The sequence below is a fragment of the Oncorhynchus keta genome, chromosome 14, assembly GCF_023373465.1.
Source record: "Oncorhynchus keta strain PuntledgeMale-10-30-2019 chromosome 14, Oket_V2, whole genome shotgun sequence".
Classification (NCBI taxonomy): domain Eukaryota; kingdom Metazoa; phylum Chordata; class Actinopteri; order Salmoniformes; family Salmonidae; genus Oncorhynchus; species Oncorhynchus keta.
This window is the reverse complement of record NC_068434.1, coordinates 39,348,931-39,363,961: the sequence shown is the minus strand read 5'-3', so window position 1 is coordinate 39,363,961 and position 15,031 is coordinate 39,348,931. Positions and strand designations below refer to the sequence as shown.

The 15,031-nt window shown below is 42.2% G+C and overlaps 1 protein-coding gene across 3 annotated transcripts in view; it reads left to right on the top strand.

Moving 5' to 3' along the window:
- LOC118393388 (hexokinase-2) overlaps positions 1-15,031 on the top strand; it is a 66,135-nt gene that overhangs the window by 40,536 nt on the left and 10,568 nt on the right. For all 3 annotated transcript variants that reach the window (XM_052461740.1, XM_035786026.2, XM_035786027.2), the window contains exons 7-12: positions 1,636-1,819; positions 10,798-10,959; positions 11,222-11,455; positions 13,519-13,823; positions 14,410-14,558; positions 14,654-14,773. In XM_052461740.1, the coding sequence (XP_052317700.1) occupies positions 1,636-1,819; positions 10,798-10,959; positions 11,222-11,455; positions 13,519-13,823; positions 14,410-14,558; positions 14,654-14,773 (1,154 nt within the window). The remainder of the gene's footprint in view (positions 1-1,635; positions 1,820-10,797; positions 10,960-11,221; positions 11,456-13,518; positions 13,824-14,409; positions 14,559-14,653; positions 14,774-15,031) is intronic.

Sequence of the window (15,031 nt, the reverse complement as noted above, 5' to 3'; positions counted from 1 at the left end):
TCTTGCGCAACTCTGTTACGCAGTTCCTAGTTGGCCCTACTTCTTCATTGCACAAATGAATAACATCAACCAAATTCCAAAGACTGGTGACATCCAGTGGAAGCGGTAGGAACTGAAAACAAGTTCCTAAGAAATATTGTTTGCCAATGAGAACTTATATTCTTGGCATGAGTAGCAGGAAGTTGAAATTGGGCACGCTATTTATCCAAAAGTGACAATTCTGCACCTTATACCAAAAGTGAAAATGCTGCCCCCTATACCTTAAGTGAACTGACTTGCCTAGTTAAATAAAGGTGTTTAAAAATAAATAAATAAACAATTTAAATCTGCAAAATCGGCGTCCAAAAATACCGATTTGCAATTGTTACGAAAACCTGAAATCGGCACTAATTAATCGGTCAACCTCTACTACATAAAGCTTGTGACACTTCAAACTCGTTGGAAGCATTTGCAGTTTGTTTTTGTTGTGTTTTGGGTTTTTCCCAATAGTAACTGAATGGCGACTGGAGTAATTGTCTGACTTTCTAAATGAGTAGATACGATGTTTCTGAACACGTCTAAATTAATCCTGATAATGCCATGATTAGGAAAAATCATGAATAATGATGAGTAAGGAGGGCGAAAGGCTACAATAAAACATGCTAACCTCTTACCATTACACATAACAGGGGAGGTTAGCATTTGGGGGGGTGATCATGATAGCATCCATATGAATGTAGAAGTGTTCAGAAACGTCTTCTAATCTTACAATAAAAGTGACTCCAAAATGACACAATTCATTATTGACTTTGCTATTGGACAAAACATCTGAAACACAACCAAAACAAACAGCAAAAGCAACCAATGAGTTTGTAGTCTCATAAGCTTGATGTTGTCATTGAATGCTAGGAATATGGGACCAAATATTAAACTTTTGACTACATTAATACACTAAAGTAACTTCGTCATATGGGGGATTAGATAAAGTGCTTTCATGTCTAAACATCTGTGGCATTGTGTTGCGTGGCAAAAATACACATTTTAGAGTGGCCTTTCATTGTCCCAAGCACAAGGTGCGGTTTTAATGATTATGCTGTTTAGATCATGCTGTTTAATCAGCTTCTTGATATGCCTCACCTGTCAGGTGGATGGATTATCTTGGCAAAGGAGAAATGCTCACTGACAAGGATGTAACCAAATTTGTCCACAGAATTTGAGAGATGTTTTTTTGTGTGTATAGCACATTTCTGGGATCTCTTATTTAATCTCATGAAACCAACACTTAACATGTTGCATTTATATTGTTGTATATGTATGAAAATACCCTCACATAAAAGCTGACATTCTGTACTTTCGCCTCATATGAAACAAAATGTCCACTGTTCAAATACTAATGGAGGGGAGTATAATCAGTATGTAAATAATACACCTACTGTGAGTTTATTGAGACATATTCAATTGTGCTTTTGGTGTAAGAAAGGCTTAGCATTGAAACCTCTGTACAAGTCTAAACCTGAATTACATTTTGAAGCGTGATTGATGAGTCAATATCCACATATCTGCTCCAGAGGTTGATTTTCTTTGTCATCAGATTAGTCAGTCCTTATGTCCCTGTTGCCAACAGTATGACATTTTTGTCTGTCGCTGCCCCCCTAGGTACCGGCACTAACGCCTGCTACATGGAGGAGATGCGTCACCTGGAGCTGGTGGAGGGGGACGAGGGGAGGATGTGTGTCAACATGGAGTGGGGGGCATTCGGTGACGACGGCGCTCTGGATGACCTCCGTACAGACTTCGACCGGGAGATCGACGCCGGCTCCCTCAACCCCGGCAAACAGCTGTGAGTGAGAGGGCAGACGCATGGCCCGCTCTCTACTTCTACTATACTGTCGATTACGCTAGTATTCTTTGTCTATTGCCCAAGGCCACCTGGAAAAGATATCAACCTCCAGCTGCCAAGTACATCTGTCTTGTTGTGGAAACTGTAATTTTCACCTTGTTAACCCGCTAGCGGAACCCCTCGCCAACAGCCAATGAAATTGCAGGGCGCCAAATTCAATCATCAGAAATCTAATAATTCAAATTTCTCAAACATACAAGTATTAGACACCATTTTAAAGATAACATTCTCGTTAATCCAACCACAGTGTCTGATTTCAAAAAAGCTTTTCGGCAAAAGCAGAACATATCATGTTAGGTCAGCAACTAGTCACAGAAAGCATACAGCGATTTTCCAACCAAAGAGAGGAGTTGCAAAAAGCAGAAGTAGAGATAAAATTCATCACTAACCTTTGATATTCCTCATCAGATGACACTCCTGGGACAACATGTTACGCAATACATGTATGTTGTGTTCGCTCAAGTTCATATTTATATCCGAAAACCTTACATTTGGCTTTGCCTCCAAAACATCCCATGAATTTGCACAGAGCCACATCAATTTACAGAAAAACTCATAATAAACATTGACAAACGATACAAGCGTTATTCACAGAATTAAAGATATATTTATAAGATATACTTCTCCTTCATGCAACCGCTGTGTCGGATTTCAAAAAAACTTTACGGAAAAAGCAAACCATGCAATAATCTGAGTACGGCGCTCAGAGACCAACACAACCCAAAAAGATATCCTCCATGTTTAAGTCAACAGAAGTCAGAAATAGTGTTATAAATATTCACGTACCTTTGATCTTCATCAGAATGCACTCCCAGGAATCCCAGTTCCACAATAAATGTTTGATTTGTTCCATAAAGTCCATTTATGTCCAAATAACTCCTTTTAATTTGCGCGTTCAGTACACAATCTAAACTCACGACGCGCGGGCAGGTCCAGGCAAAAGTTCAGACAAAAAGTCATATTACAGTTCGTAGAAACATGTCAAACGATGTATAGAATCAATCTTTAGGATGTTTTTATCCTAAATTTTCAATAATGTTCCAACCGGAGAATTCCTTTGTCTGTAGAAAAGCAATGGAAAGCGAGGTAACATTCACATGAACACGAGGTAACTTTCACATGAACGCGCATCACGAGCTCGTGGCTCTCTGCCAGACCTCTGACTCATTCCCCCCTCCTTTACAGTAGAAGCATCAAACCAGGTTCTAAAGACTGTTGACATCTAGTGGAAGCCTTAGGAAGTGCAACATTACCAATATCCCACTGTATGTTCAATAGGGAATGAGCAGAAAAACGACCAACCTCAGATTGCCCACTTCCTGGTTGGATTTTTCTCTCATGGTTTTCGCCTACCATATGAGTTCTTTATACTCAGACATATTTCAAACAGTTTTAGAAACTTCAGAGTGTTTTCTATCCAAATCTACTAATAATTTGCATATATTAGCAACTGGGACTGAGTAGCAGGCAGTTTACTCTGGGAACGCTTTTCATCCAAATGTGAAAATGCTGCCCCCTAGCCCAAACAGGTTAACTCTTTGGACCCTGGTATCAAAACGTTGACCAGAGGACACTAATTCAGAAATGATTTCAAAACCCACTCTCCCACTCTTTGCCCTGCATCCACTCCGGATGCACACCCTTTCCTGTGCCCTCTCATAATTTTGTCCTGCTTTCAAATTATGAGTTACAAATCGGTCCACACCCCCTGGTGCCACACTCTTGGCTCTTCGCTTCCTGCCACTGTATCCATCACAAAGCCAATGTGCAATTTGCATTTTGAATGCCTTCAGGGACAGGTGCCTGCGGTTTCTGGGAAGGGGTCTTTGCAGGGTCCCCACACAATGTAAGCATTAATAATAGCAATTTTGAGCATCCCTCAACACATACTTCCACCATTTTCCTGCCTGTCCATCCAACATTCTAGTAGCTCCTGAGCTGGTTGACGTTTTATTTTTTTATTTCACCCTTTTATTTAACCAGGTAGGCCATTGGAGAACAAGTTCTTCTTTACAACTGCGACCTGGCCAAGATAAAGCAAAGCAGTGTGACACAAACATCAGTTACACATGGGATAAACAAATGTACAGTCAATAACACAATAGAAAAATATATATACAGTGTATGCAAATGTAGTAAGATTAGGGAGGTAAGGCAATAAATAGGCCATAGTGGTGAAATAATTACAATTTAGCAATTACACACTGGAGTGATAGATGTGCAGAAGATGAATGTGCAAGTAGAGATACTGGGGTGCAAAGGAGCAACAACAAAAAAATTACAATATGGTGATGAGGTATTTGGATGGGCTGTTTACAGATGCAATGATCGGTAAGCTGCTCTGACAGCTGATGCTTAAAGTTAGAGAGGAAGATATGACTCCAGCTTCAGTGATTTAAAAAAAATAAGTAATTGGCAGCAGAGAACTGGAAGGGAAGGTGGCCAATGGAGGAGTTGGCTTTGGGAATGACCAGTGAAATATACTTGCTGGAGTGTGTGCTACGGTTGGGTGCTGCTATGGTGACCAGTGAGCTAAGGTGGGGCTTTACCTAGCAAAGACTTATAGATGACCTGGAGCCAGTGGGTTTGGCAATTAATATGAAGCAAGGGCCAGCCAACAAGAGCATGCAGGTCGCAGTGGTATATAGTATATGGGGCTTTGGTGACAAAACGGATGGCACTGTGATAGACTACATGCAATTTGCTGAGTAGAGTGTTGGAGGCTATTTTGTAAATGACATCGCCGAAGTCCAGGACCGGTAGGATAGTCAGTTTTACGAGGGTATGTTTGGCAGCATGAGTGAAGGAGGCTTTGTTGCGAAATAAGAAGCTGATTCTAGATTTTATTTTGGATTGGAGATGTTTAATGTGAGTCTGGAAGGAGAGTTTACAGTCTAACCAGACACCTAGGTATTTGTAGTTGTCCACATATTCTAAGTCAGAACCGTCCAGAGTAGTGATCCTAGACGGGCGGGCAGGTGCGGGCAGCGATCATTTGAAGAGCATGCATTTAGTTTTGCATGCATTGAAGAGCCGTTGGAGGCCACGGAAGGGGTGTTGTATGGCATTGAAGCTCGTCTGGAGGTTTGTTAGCACAAACCTTTGGAGGTCGACCGATTAATCTGCATGACCGATTTTAATTATGGCCGATTTCAGGTTTTCACACCAATCGGCATTTTTTTGACAGCGATTATGGCCGATTACATTGCATTCCACAAGGAAACTGCGTGGCAGGCTGACCACCTGCAGCAAGGAGCCACGGTAAGTTGCTAGCTAGCATTAAACGTTTAGGGAAAAAAATCTATTCACACGTAATCATTAGTTAACTACACATGGTTGATGATATTACTAGTTTAATTAGCTTGTCCTGCGTTGCATATAATCAGTGCTGTGCTGGTTAATTTATCATCGAATCACAACCTACTTCGCCAAACGGGGGATGATTTAACAAAAGCACAATCATTGTACGAATGTACCCAACCATCAACATCAATGCCGTTCTTAAAATCAATACACAGAAGTATATTTTTTAACCTGCATTCTTTAGTTAAAAGAAATATTGACTGCTAACATGAACTAACTAGGAAAATTGTCACTTCTGTTGCATTCATTGCACGCAGAGTCAGAGTATGTGCAACAGTTTGGGCCGCCTGGCTCTTTGCGAACTAATTTGCCAGAATTTTACATAATTATGACATAACATTGAAGGTTGTGCAATGTAACAGCAATATTTAGACTTGGTTGCCACCCGTTAGATAAAATACGGGAACGGTTCCGTATTTCACTGAAAGAATAAACGTTTTGTTTTCAAGATGATAGTTTCCGGATTCGACCACATTAATGATCTACGGCTCGTATTTCTGCGTTTTATTATATTATAAATTAAGTCTATGATTTGATATTTCATGGAGCAGTCTGACTGAGCGGTGGTAGGCAGCAGCAGGCTCGTAAGCATTCAAACTTTACTGCGTTTGCCAGCAGCTTTTATTAAATTGATTTATTTCACCTTTTCACCCTTTAACCAGGTAGGCAAGTTGAGAACAAGTTCTCATTTACAATTGCGACCTGGCCAAGATAAAGCAAAGCAGTTCGACACATACAACTACAGAGTTACACATGGAGTAAAACAAACATACAGTACATACTGATTTGTGAACATGGTCCCTAGCTGTGTGTTGCCGCTTTCCATGTTGTCTGTTGTCTGTAGCTTGTGAGGTGTGGAAACACTTTGTTGCTTTTATGAATTTTGTCTTGCTGCTTTTTGTTCTATGTTGCTCTGTCTGTATGCTACGTCTTGCTTGTCCTATGTTGCTCTGTCTGTATGCTATGTCTTGCTTGTCCTATGTTGCTATGTCTATGGTGCTATTGTCTATATTGTAATTGTTTTTAATAACCTGCCCAGGGACTGCGGTTGAAAATTAGCCGGCTGGCTAAAACCGGCACTTTTACTGAAACGTTGATTAATGTGCACTGTCCCTGTAAAAATAAAATAAACTAAAACAAGTCTATATATGATGTGAGCAAATGAGGAGAGATAAGGGAGGTAAAGGCAAAAAAAAGGCCATGGTGGCAAAGTAAATACAATATAGCAAGTAAAACACTGGAATGGTAGATTTGCAGTGGAAGAATGTGCAAAGTAGAAATAAAAATAATGGGGTGAAAAGGAGCTAAATTAAATACAGTAGGGAAAGAGGTAGTTGTTTGGGCTAGCTCTTAGCAATGCTTGATTTACAGAGTTGTTCACGCCTATCAACTCCTGAGATTAGGCTGGCAATACTATAGTGCCTATTAGAATATCCAATAGTCAAAGGTATATGAAATACAAATGGTTTAGAGCTAAATAGTCGACATGTCATAATTCCTATAATAACTACAACCTAAAACTTCATAACTGGGTATATTGAAAAACTGGGAATATTGAACCACCAGCTTTCATGTGTTCTGAGCAAGGAATTTAGAATGTTGCTTTTTTACATGGCACATATTGCACTTTTACTTTTCTTCTCCAACACTGCGTTTTTGCACTATTTAAACCAAATTTACATTTACATTTAAGTCATTTAGCAGACGCTCTTATCCAGAGCGACTTACAAATTGGTGCATACACCTTATGACATCCAGTGGAACAGCCACTTACAATAGTGCATCTAAATCTTTTTAGGGGGGGGGGGTGAGAAGGATTACTTACCCTATCCTAGTTATTCCTTGAAGAGGTGGGGTAATTGAGCATGTTTGAGCATGTTTCATTATTTATTTGAGACTAAATAGATTTTATTTATGTATTATATTAAGTTAAAGGAAAAGGGTGTATTGTTCATTCAGTATTGTTGTAATTGTCATTATTACAAATATATATAAAAATCGTCCGATTTTAATCGGTATCGGCTTTTTTTGGTCCCCAAAATAATCTGTATTGGCGTTGAAAAATCATAATTGGTCTCCCACTAGCCAGAAGTATACAGAATGGTATCGTCTACGTAGAGGTGGATCAGAGAATCACCAGCAGCAAGAGCGACGTCATTGATGTATACAGAGAAAATAGTCAGCCCAAGAATTGAACCGTGTGGCACACCCATAGACTGCCAGAGGTTCGGACAACAGACCCTCCAATTTGACACACAGCACTCTATCTGAGAAGTAGTTGGTGAACCAGGCGAGGCAGTCGTTTGAGAAACCAAGGCTGTTGAGTCTGCCGATAAGAATGCGGAGATTGACAGTCGAAAGCCTTGGCCAGATCGATAAAGACGGCTGCACAGTATTGTCTTTTATCGATGGCGGTTATATATCGTTTAGGACCTTGAGCGTGGCTGAGGTGCACCCATGACCAGCTCGGAAACCAGATTGCATAGCGGAGAAGGTACGGTGGGATTTGAAATGGTCGGTGTTCTGTTTGTTAACTTGGCTTTCGAAGACTTTAGAAAGGTAGGATAGATATAGGTCTGTAACTGTTTGGGTCTAGAGTGTCTCCCCCTTTGAAGAAGGGGATGACCACGGCAGCTTTCCAATCTTTAGGGATCTCAGACGATACGAAAGAGGTTGAACAGGCTAGCAGCTAATTTTAGAAAGAGAGGGTCCATATTGTCTAGCCCAGCTGATTTGAAGGCGTACAGATTTTGCAGCTCTTTTAGAACGTCAGCTATCTGGATTTGGGTGAAGGAGAAATGGGGAGGCTTGGGTAAGTTGCTGTGGGGGGCGCAGGGCTGTTGACCAGGGTAGGGATAGCCAGGTGGAAAGCATGGCCAGCCGTAGAAAAATGCTTATTGAAATTCTCGATTATCGTAGATTTATCAGTGATGACAGTGTTTCCTAGCCTCAGTGCAGTGGGCAGCTGGGAGGTGGTGTTCTTATACTACATGGAATTCCTTATCAACCCAGCCCATTTTTTTTATTGTAATCCAGGACCAGCTCTGGATCGCATGAGTACATTCTGCCCGTGTTTTGATACTGGTTTTAGGGTGTCATTCCCTGAGCTGTTAGGACATAGAAAGTACACATCTCGTTTGTCTCTACAGTAGCACACTTTACGATTATCTGCAGACCATTTTAGACTGACCTGTATGGAGCTTCATTATGGCCTTGGGTCAATTCTTTCTATTGGGCCTTGCTGTGCCACAAAAGTATGTCGACATCAAGAAGATATCTCACCAGAGGTATGGCTGAAAAGTTGTCATCAGCATAGACATAGTGTTGTGACGAGAGAGCTCCTCATGCGCTCCATGACAACTCTGCAGGCTAAGCCAAGTTCAATTGCTTGACCCCCCCCCGACCTATGTACACACTGAAAGCTAGGCAGTAGCCAGTCCAGGAGTCAGCGACACAATATTTTACCCCCCACTTACTGTTTTTTGGGGGGCCTATGCTGCTTCCACAGTAGTCTACTGTCATCCACTGAGAGGTCTTGCCATGGGTGAAGTAGTTTGGGGAAATTCTCTTGCAGTATTTTGATAATAGTCCTGACTTTGACTCCCTATCCATCTTAACACTCCTCTTCCCCTCTCCCTCCATTCCCCTCTTCACAATCCTCTTCCCCTCTCCCTCCATTCCCCTCTTCACAATCCTCTTCCCCTCTCCTTCCATTCCCCTCTTCACACTCCTCTTCCCCTCTCCTTCCATTCCCCCTTCACACTCCTCTTCCCCTCTCCCTCCATTCCCCTCTTCACACTCCTCTTCCCCTCTCCTTCCATTCCCCTCTTCACACTCCTCTTCCCCTCTCCCTCCATCTTCCCCTCTTCACACTCCTCTTCCCCTCTTCACACTCCTCTTCCCCTCTTCACACTCCTCTTCCCCTCTTCACACTCCTCTTCCCCTCTTCACACTCCTCTTCCCCTCTTTACACTCCTCTTCCCCTCTTCACACTCCTCTTCCCCTCTTTATCCTCGCTCTATCCCTCCAATCATCTCCAACTCCTCCTCCCTGCCTGGTGCTGAGCCATGTCTCTCCCAATCACTTCCCTCACTCCTGTCATGAACCTAGAGTAACGGGGGGAGGAAGGAGAGGGGCAGCAACAAATAGGAGACTATTGTGGTCAGGAATATCTTTCTGTCCCTCTCACACTTGTCTTGCTCTCCCTTCCTCTCTTTTTTTTCCCTCAACTATACACATACTTTCTTCCTGATAATCAACTGTTAGGGTTTTCCATAATATTTTATGTGGTACTGTTACACACATCCCAATCCCATCTCACAGTAAACAGTATCATCATGATGTCATACAGCGCTTTCAGTCAATCAAAATGATTTCATGAAAACCTTAGTGTCCAGATTTTCCTAGTTCATGGTGTGCATACAGTACCAGTCAAAAGTTTGGACACCTACTCATTCAAGGGTTTGTCTTTATTTTGACTATTTTATACACTGTAGAATAATAGTGAAGACATCAACAATATGAAATAACACATTATGGAATCACGTAGTAACTTAAAAAAGTGTTAAACAAATCAAAATATATTTGAAATTCTTCAAAGTAACCACCCTTTGCCTTGATGCCAGCTTTGCAATTCTCTCAACCAGCTTCAACTGGAATGTTTTTCCAACCGTCTTGAAGGAGTTCCCACATGCTGAGCACTTGTTGGCTGATTTTCCTTCACTCTGCGGGCCAACTCATCCCAAACCCTCTCAATTGGGTTGAGGTCGGGTGATTGTGGAGGCCAGGTCATCTGATGCAGCACTCACAGCCTGGAGTTGTGTTGGGTCGTTGTCCTGTTGAAAAACAAATGATGGTCCCACTAAGCACACACATTAATATGGTCATGGATGATCAGCGGGGTTAGATTACAACCATAAAGGCTATATAGGGTACTCACACGTCAAGACGCATGGTCAGATTACTTTTCATAGATGGTAAGTGTTTACAGATAAGATTCAAATAAGATTCAAAGCTGGGACAGTTTCCAAATGAATAGCATCTGTAGAAACAGGACAAAACAAGCAACTTGTTAGCTGGCTCTGCAAACAAATATCACTGCAAATCGATATCATATGAGCTCCACTGTGCGGGCTTCTACCCTAACAGTGAATATCTGTACCTAGCAAACATGACAAACCATAACCTACACCTAACAGATAAACAACATTACTCTGATCTCCATTTTGGCAGCTAGTTAGCTGGTTGTCTGCATGGCTAACTAGTGAAAGTGACAGCTGAAGTTGACACACCAAGTCAGGCCAAATTTACTACCAAACAACTTTTCTGGCCAGACAGATTAGCAAGCTATAGCAAACAGCTTGGGGTGTTTTCCGTATGAATTACATCGGTAGAAACAAGATTGAACAACCAACTAGTTAGCTGACTATATACAGCTAAACACAAACTATTTCCATGAGACAGAGGGCAATCGTTCGAGCTCCACCTCTGATGTGCTCGCCTGTACCAACCATGTAATCATGACAGGATTTGCGTGCCTGTGTGTGCGTGTGTAGGTTTGAGAAAATGATCAGTGGGATGTACATGGGGGAGCTGGTGCGTCTGATCCTGGTAAAGATGGCCAAGGAGGACCTGGTGTTCAAGGGTCACACCACTCCTGACCTCCTCACCACAGGACACTTCCAGACCAGCTTCGTCTCCGCCATCGAAAACGACAAGTCAGTAGTATGAGTGTACAATATGTGTGAGACTGTGGGCCTATTTAATCAAGGTATAAAATAATAGATGGCATGGCTCTTTCATTGACTCTGTCTTGTATCTTGATATAACTTGGTTGATGATCATGAATATGATGCTGCTGCTAATGATGAATATGATGATAATGAGTGTGATGATGATGATAATGATGAGCAAGTACCACACCTAATGTTATACTTTTTAAGCCAGTATGTAACTGCGGTGGTGCTCTCTTTCTGACAGAGACCAGGAGGGTCTGGTGAGTGCGGAGAAGGTGCTGAGGGGGCTGGGCCTGGACCCCTCTGGGGAGGACTGCGTGGCCACTCAGAGGGTGTGTCAGGTTGTGTCGACACGGGCCGCCCACCTGTGTGCTGCCACGCTAGTCTCTGTTTTGAGACAGATCAGAGACAACAAGGCTGCGGAGAGGCTGAGGACAACCATAGGAGTGGACGGCTCTGTCTACAAGAACCACCCACAGTGAGTGGAGCAGTCTTTGTGTGTTTTGGCCCAAGTGTGTGTGTGAGCTTTGTGATGCTGTACTCTGGGGTTATCTCTAACAGAGTGGGGATCAATGACATTGTCATTGTGGCTCCCGCCAATTCAGGATAGAACAGGTGAAGTGTTGTACTTGACATGGCACTTAACGTATTTTACTAGATACTCAGGTAATCTACATCTTCTCTGTGACACACCACTCGGGGTTCCTACTCACTGAAGTATAGAAGTGCTCTTACTTCTAAGGCATAAGAATGAACTAAACTAGACTGCACAGTGTAATTACAGTGGAACTGACCCTCATCTCAAATGCCAGTCATGAATTTGGTTGGCATACAGTTCATCCTGCTCTAAAGATGTTGGATTTGAATTTGATCACCCTGTTGTTTCAGGAAATTTCCTGCAGCATACTTTTAGTGTATTCGTTTAAAAAGGCTTTTTAATTTCCACTTGACTTGACTTGCCCTTACAAAAATGTATCCATCCTCCAATTTTTTTTAATTAATTATAATTCACACACTAATTCAGATTTCCTGTTTCTGCAGGGTTATTTTCCTGCTGTGAGAAATTGGTCAAATTTAAGATTCTACGCCTTGTAAAATAAGACCTTCAAAACAAGTGCTACCATTTCTCTCATATCCTCTATCCCTTGTGGACACTGTAGATCTCAAGCAGTGCAAGGCTCAAATACACTACTACTCCAGTCCTTTCACCACATCAACAATTAAATGCAATTGCACAATATCCCATTTCATTCAAATGTATTCAGGCTCAATTTGACATTCAACCCACAACTCTTGAGTTTCACACCAGAGCCATGACTTGCTGTGAAGTATAGGAATCCTATAATAAACTATTATTATGACTTTACTTTCATTAATGTGACTGTTATTTATCTAATCAACTAAAGATGTTTAATTGTTACCGATTTTTAAATTAATCATGCAACAATTCACTCATTAGGAATTGGGGCATCATGAGCGATATATTTTTATTTGTTTATTTAACTTTAACCATCTCCCGAATTAAACTCTTAAGGTTATATATATTATATCCATAAACATTGAACTCGTTAATCATAATATCATCATTCTGAACACTCGTAACCTCCTGCATCTGCAAAACCCCATCCTTATGATTCAGTAATACACAAATTGGTTTAATTATTTGTTTACTAGCTAACTAAATGATAACGCAGGATAAATATACACACTTAATACATTAGAAACAGGTCCCTAGAAGACTGACACAATATTGCGGCTTGTTACGAGAGAGAACGAGAGAATACTTTGGTACGTTTAGAAACTACTCTCACAGTAATCATATACTTTGCACACGAACCGCCGCCCGTTTGAAGACCCCATGAATGTATTTCTCTACCATAAGCCACCTCCAACATAATTTTAGGAAAGTGTGGCACTATGTCCAACCTGCGTCACAATCACAGACCATGTGTATGGCGTCGTGTGGGCGAGCAGTTCGCTGATGTCAATGTTGTGAACAGAGTGCCCCATGGTGGTGAGGGGTTATGGTATGTGCAGGCATAAGATACAGACAGCGAACACAATTGCATTTTATCGTTGGCAATTTGAATGCTCAGAAATACAGTGATGAAATCCTGAGGCCTATTGTGTGGCCCTTCTTTTTTGATAAAGTTATCTGTGGCCAACAGCTGCATATCTGTATTACCAGTCATGTGGAATCCATATATTAGGACCTAATGAATTGATTTCAATTGACTGACTGATTTCCTAATATGAACTGTAACTCCAGTAAAGTCTTTGAAATTGTTGCATGTTGCGTTTTTATATTTTTGTCCTGTATAAATTACACCGGATAAGGGGAATTACAATGTAAATTAACCTTAAATCTCAAGTGCCAATTAAATTTACAAGACCACGTAAGGAATAGTTTATACACATGTATTCACTAATAAGAAACATGAACAAATTGTAATTAATTTACCAACAGTTTACTAATAGCTAATTAAACCCTTTTAACGTTTTAATAAGCTTAAAAGTAAAGTTGTGCCTCTCCTCGCCCAGGTTTGCGCGGCGGCTCCACAAGATGGTACGGCGTTTGGTGCCGGACTGCGACGTGCGTTTCCTGCGCTCAGAGGACGGCAGCGGGAAGGGGGCGGCCATGGTGACGGCGGTGGCCTACCGGCTGGCTACCCAACATGCTGAGCGGCAGCGTGTTCTGGACGCCCTGCGTCTGAGCCGGGAGCAGCTTCTGGAGGTGAAGAGGAGGATGGGAGAGGAGATTAATAGGGGCCTTGCCAAGGAGAGTCATGACCAGGCCACCGTCAAGATGCTGCCCACCTACGTCCGCTCCACACCCGACGGAACAGGTATAAGAAGGGGTGGTATCTGCGGAAGAATCTCAATTGCAGTTCCTCGTGTCCTCTCGGCTCATTCTCAAAAAACATTGGATTAGAAGGTCAGAGGGGAGGGAGATGGGAGGAATGTGTGTGACTGGGAGGAGATGGAGCCATAAGATGTTAATTGAAGGGTACCCACCATGGACCTTTAAAATACTTCAGATTTAGAATTTCAGAAAGCCCTTGATTGAACATCCTGGAAAATAGACAGATGTCCTTGGAAGGACTATAGCAGGAGAATGAGGAGTAGGAAACCTTAAGCTGTTACATGTAGTTAAGAATTTACCAAATCAATACACCAAATTCACTTAGGAACAGTCCACCTGTGCCTAGCATGTGTGGGTGGGTGGGTGGTCAGCCAGCAATCAGCGGGTTCCCCGTTGGAAATGCAGAGATGACAAAAAAGTTTGTCAGGATGTGAACACCTACTTCCGTTATTAAACAAGGCACATAACCCTCTAGCTGCTAAATGTAAAAAATAAATAAAAATGTAAGTGTTAAGTTATCGCTCTTGCTTAGCTACCTTCCCTATTGTCTGACTCATTGAACTTATCAGAGCACGGTGACTTCTTGGCCCTTGACCTGGGTGGGACCAACTTCCGAGTTCTGCTGGTTCGCGTGCGGGGCGGGAAGAGACGCAGCGTGGAGATGCACAACAAGATCTACGCCATCCCCCAGGAGGCTATGCAGGGCACTGGAGAGGAGGTAAACCGGAAATGTCCGTCTCAATGTCTGTTATGTCACAGTCCCAGTCCACTGCATTGGTCATTTGACTCCTCTCTCTGTCTGTTCTCTGTCAGCTGTTTGACCACATAGTGCACTGCATCGCTGACTTCCTGGAGTACATGGGTATGAAAGGAGCTTCCTTGCCCCTCGGCTTCACCTTCTCCTTCCCCTGCCATCAGAATAAACTGGACCAGGTAACAAAGCAAACACGCACACGTAAAACTCGTTTTAAACATTGTTTTTGGATGGCTTGAACCACTGCTGAACCTCTCACAGACAGAACGTTGAAAACACTTGAGAACAGTCTGTGCTCTGTCTGCACCTATTCATTCAAATGGCAAGGCTTGGAAGGACAAGTGCTGACAGGAGTGGACGAAGTGCATCACATGGTCTATTCACACATTGTATAGGTGTCTGTAGGAGAGGTCGACCAATTATGATTTTTCAACTCT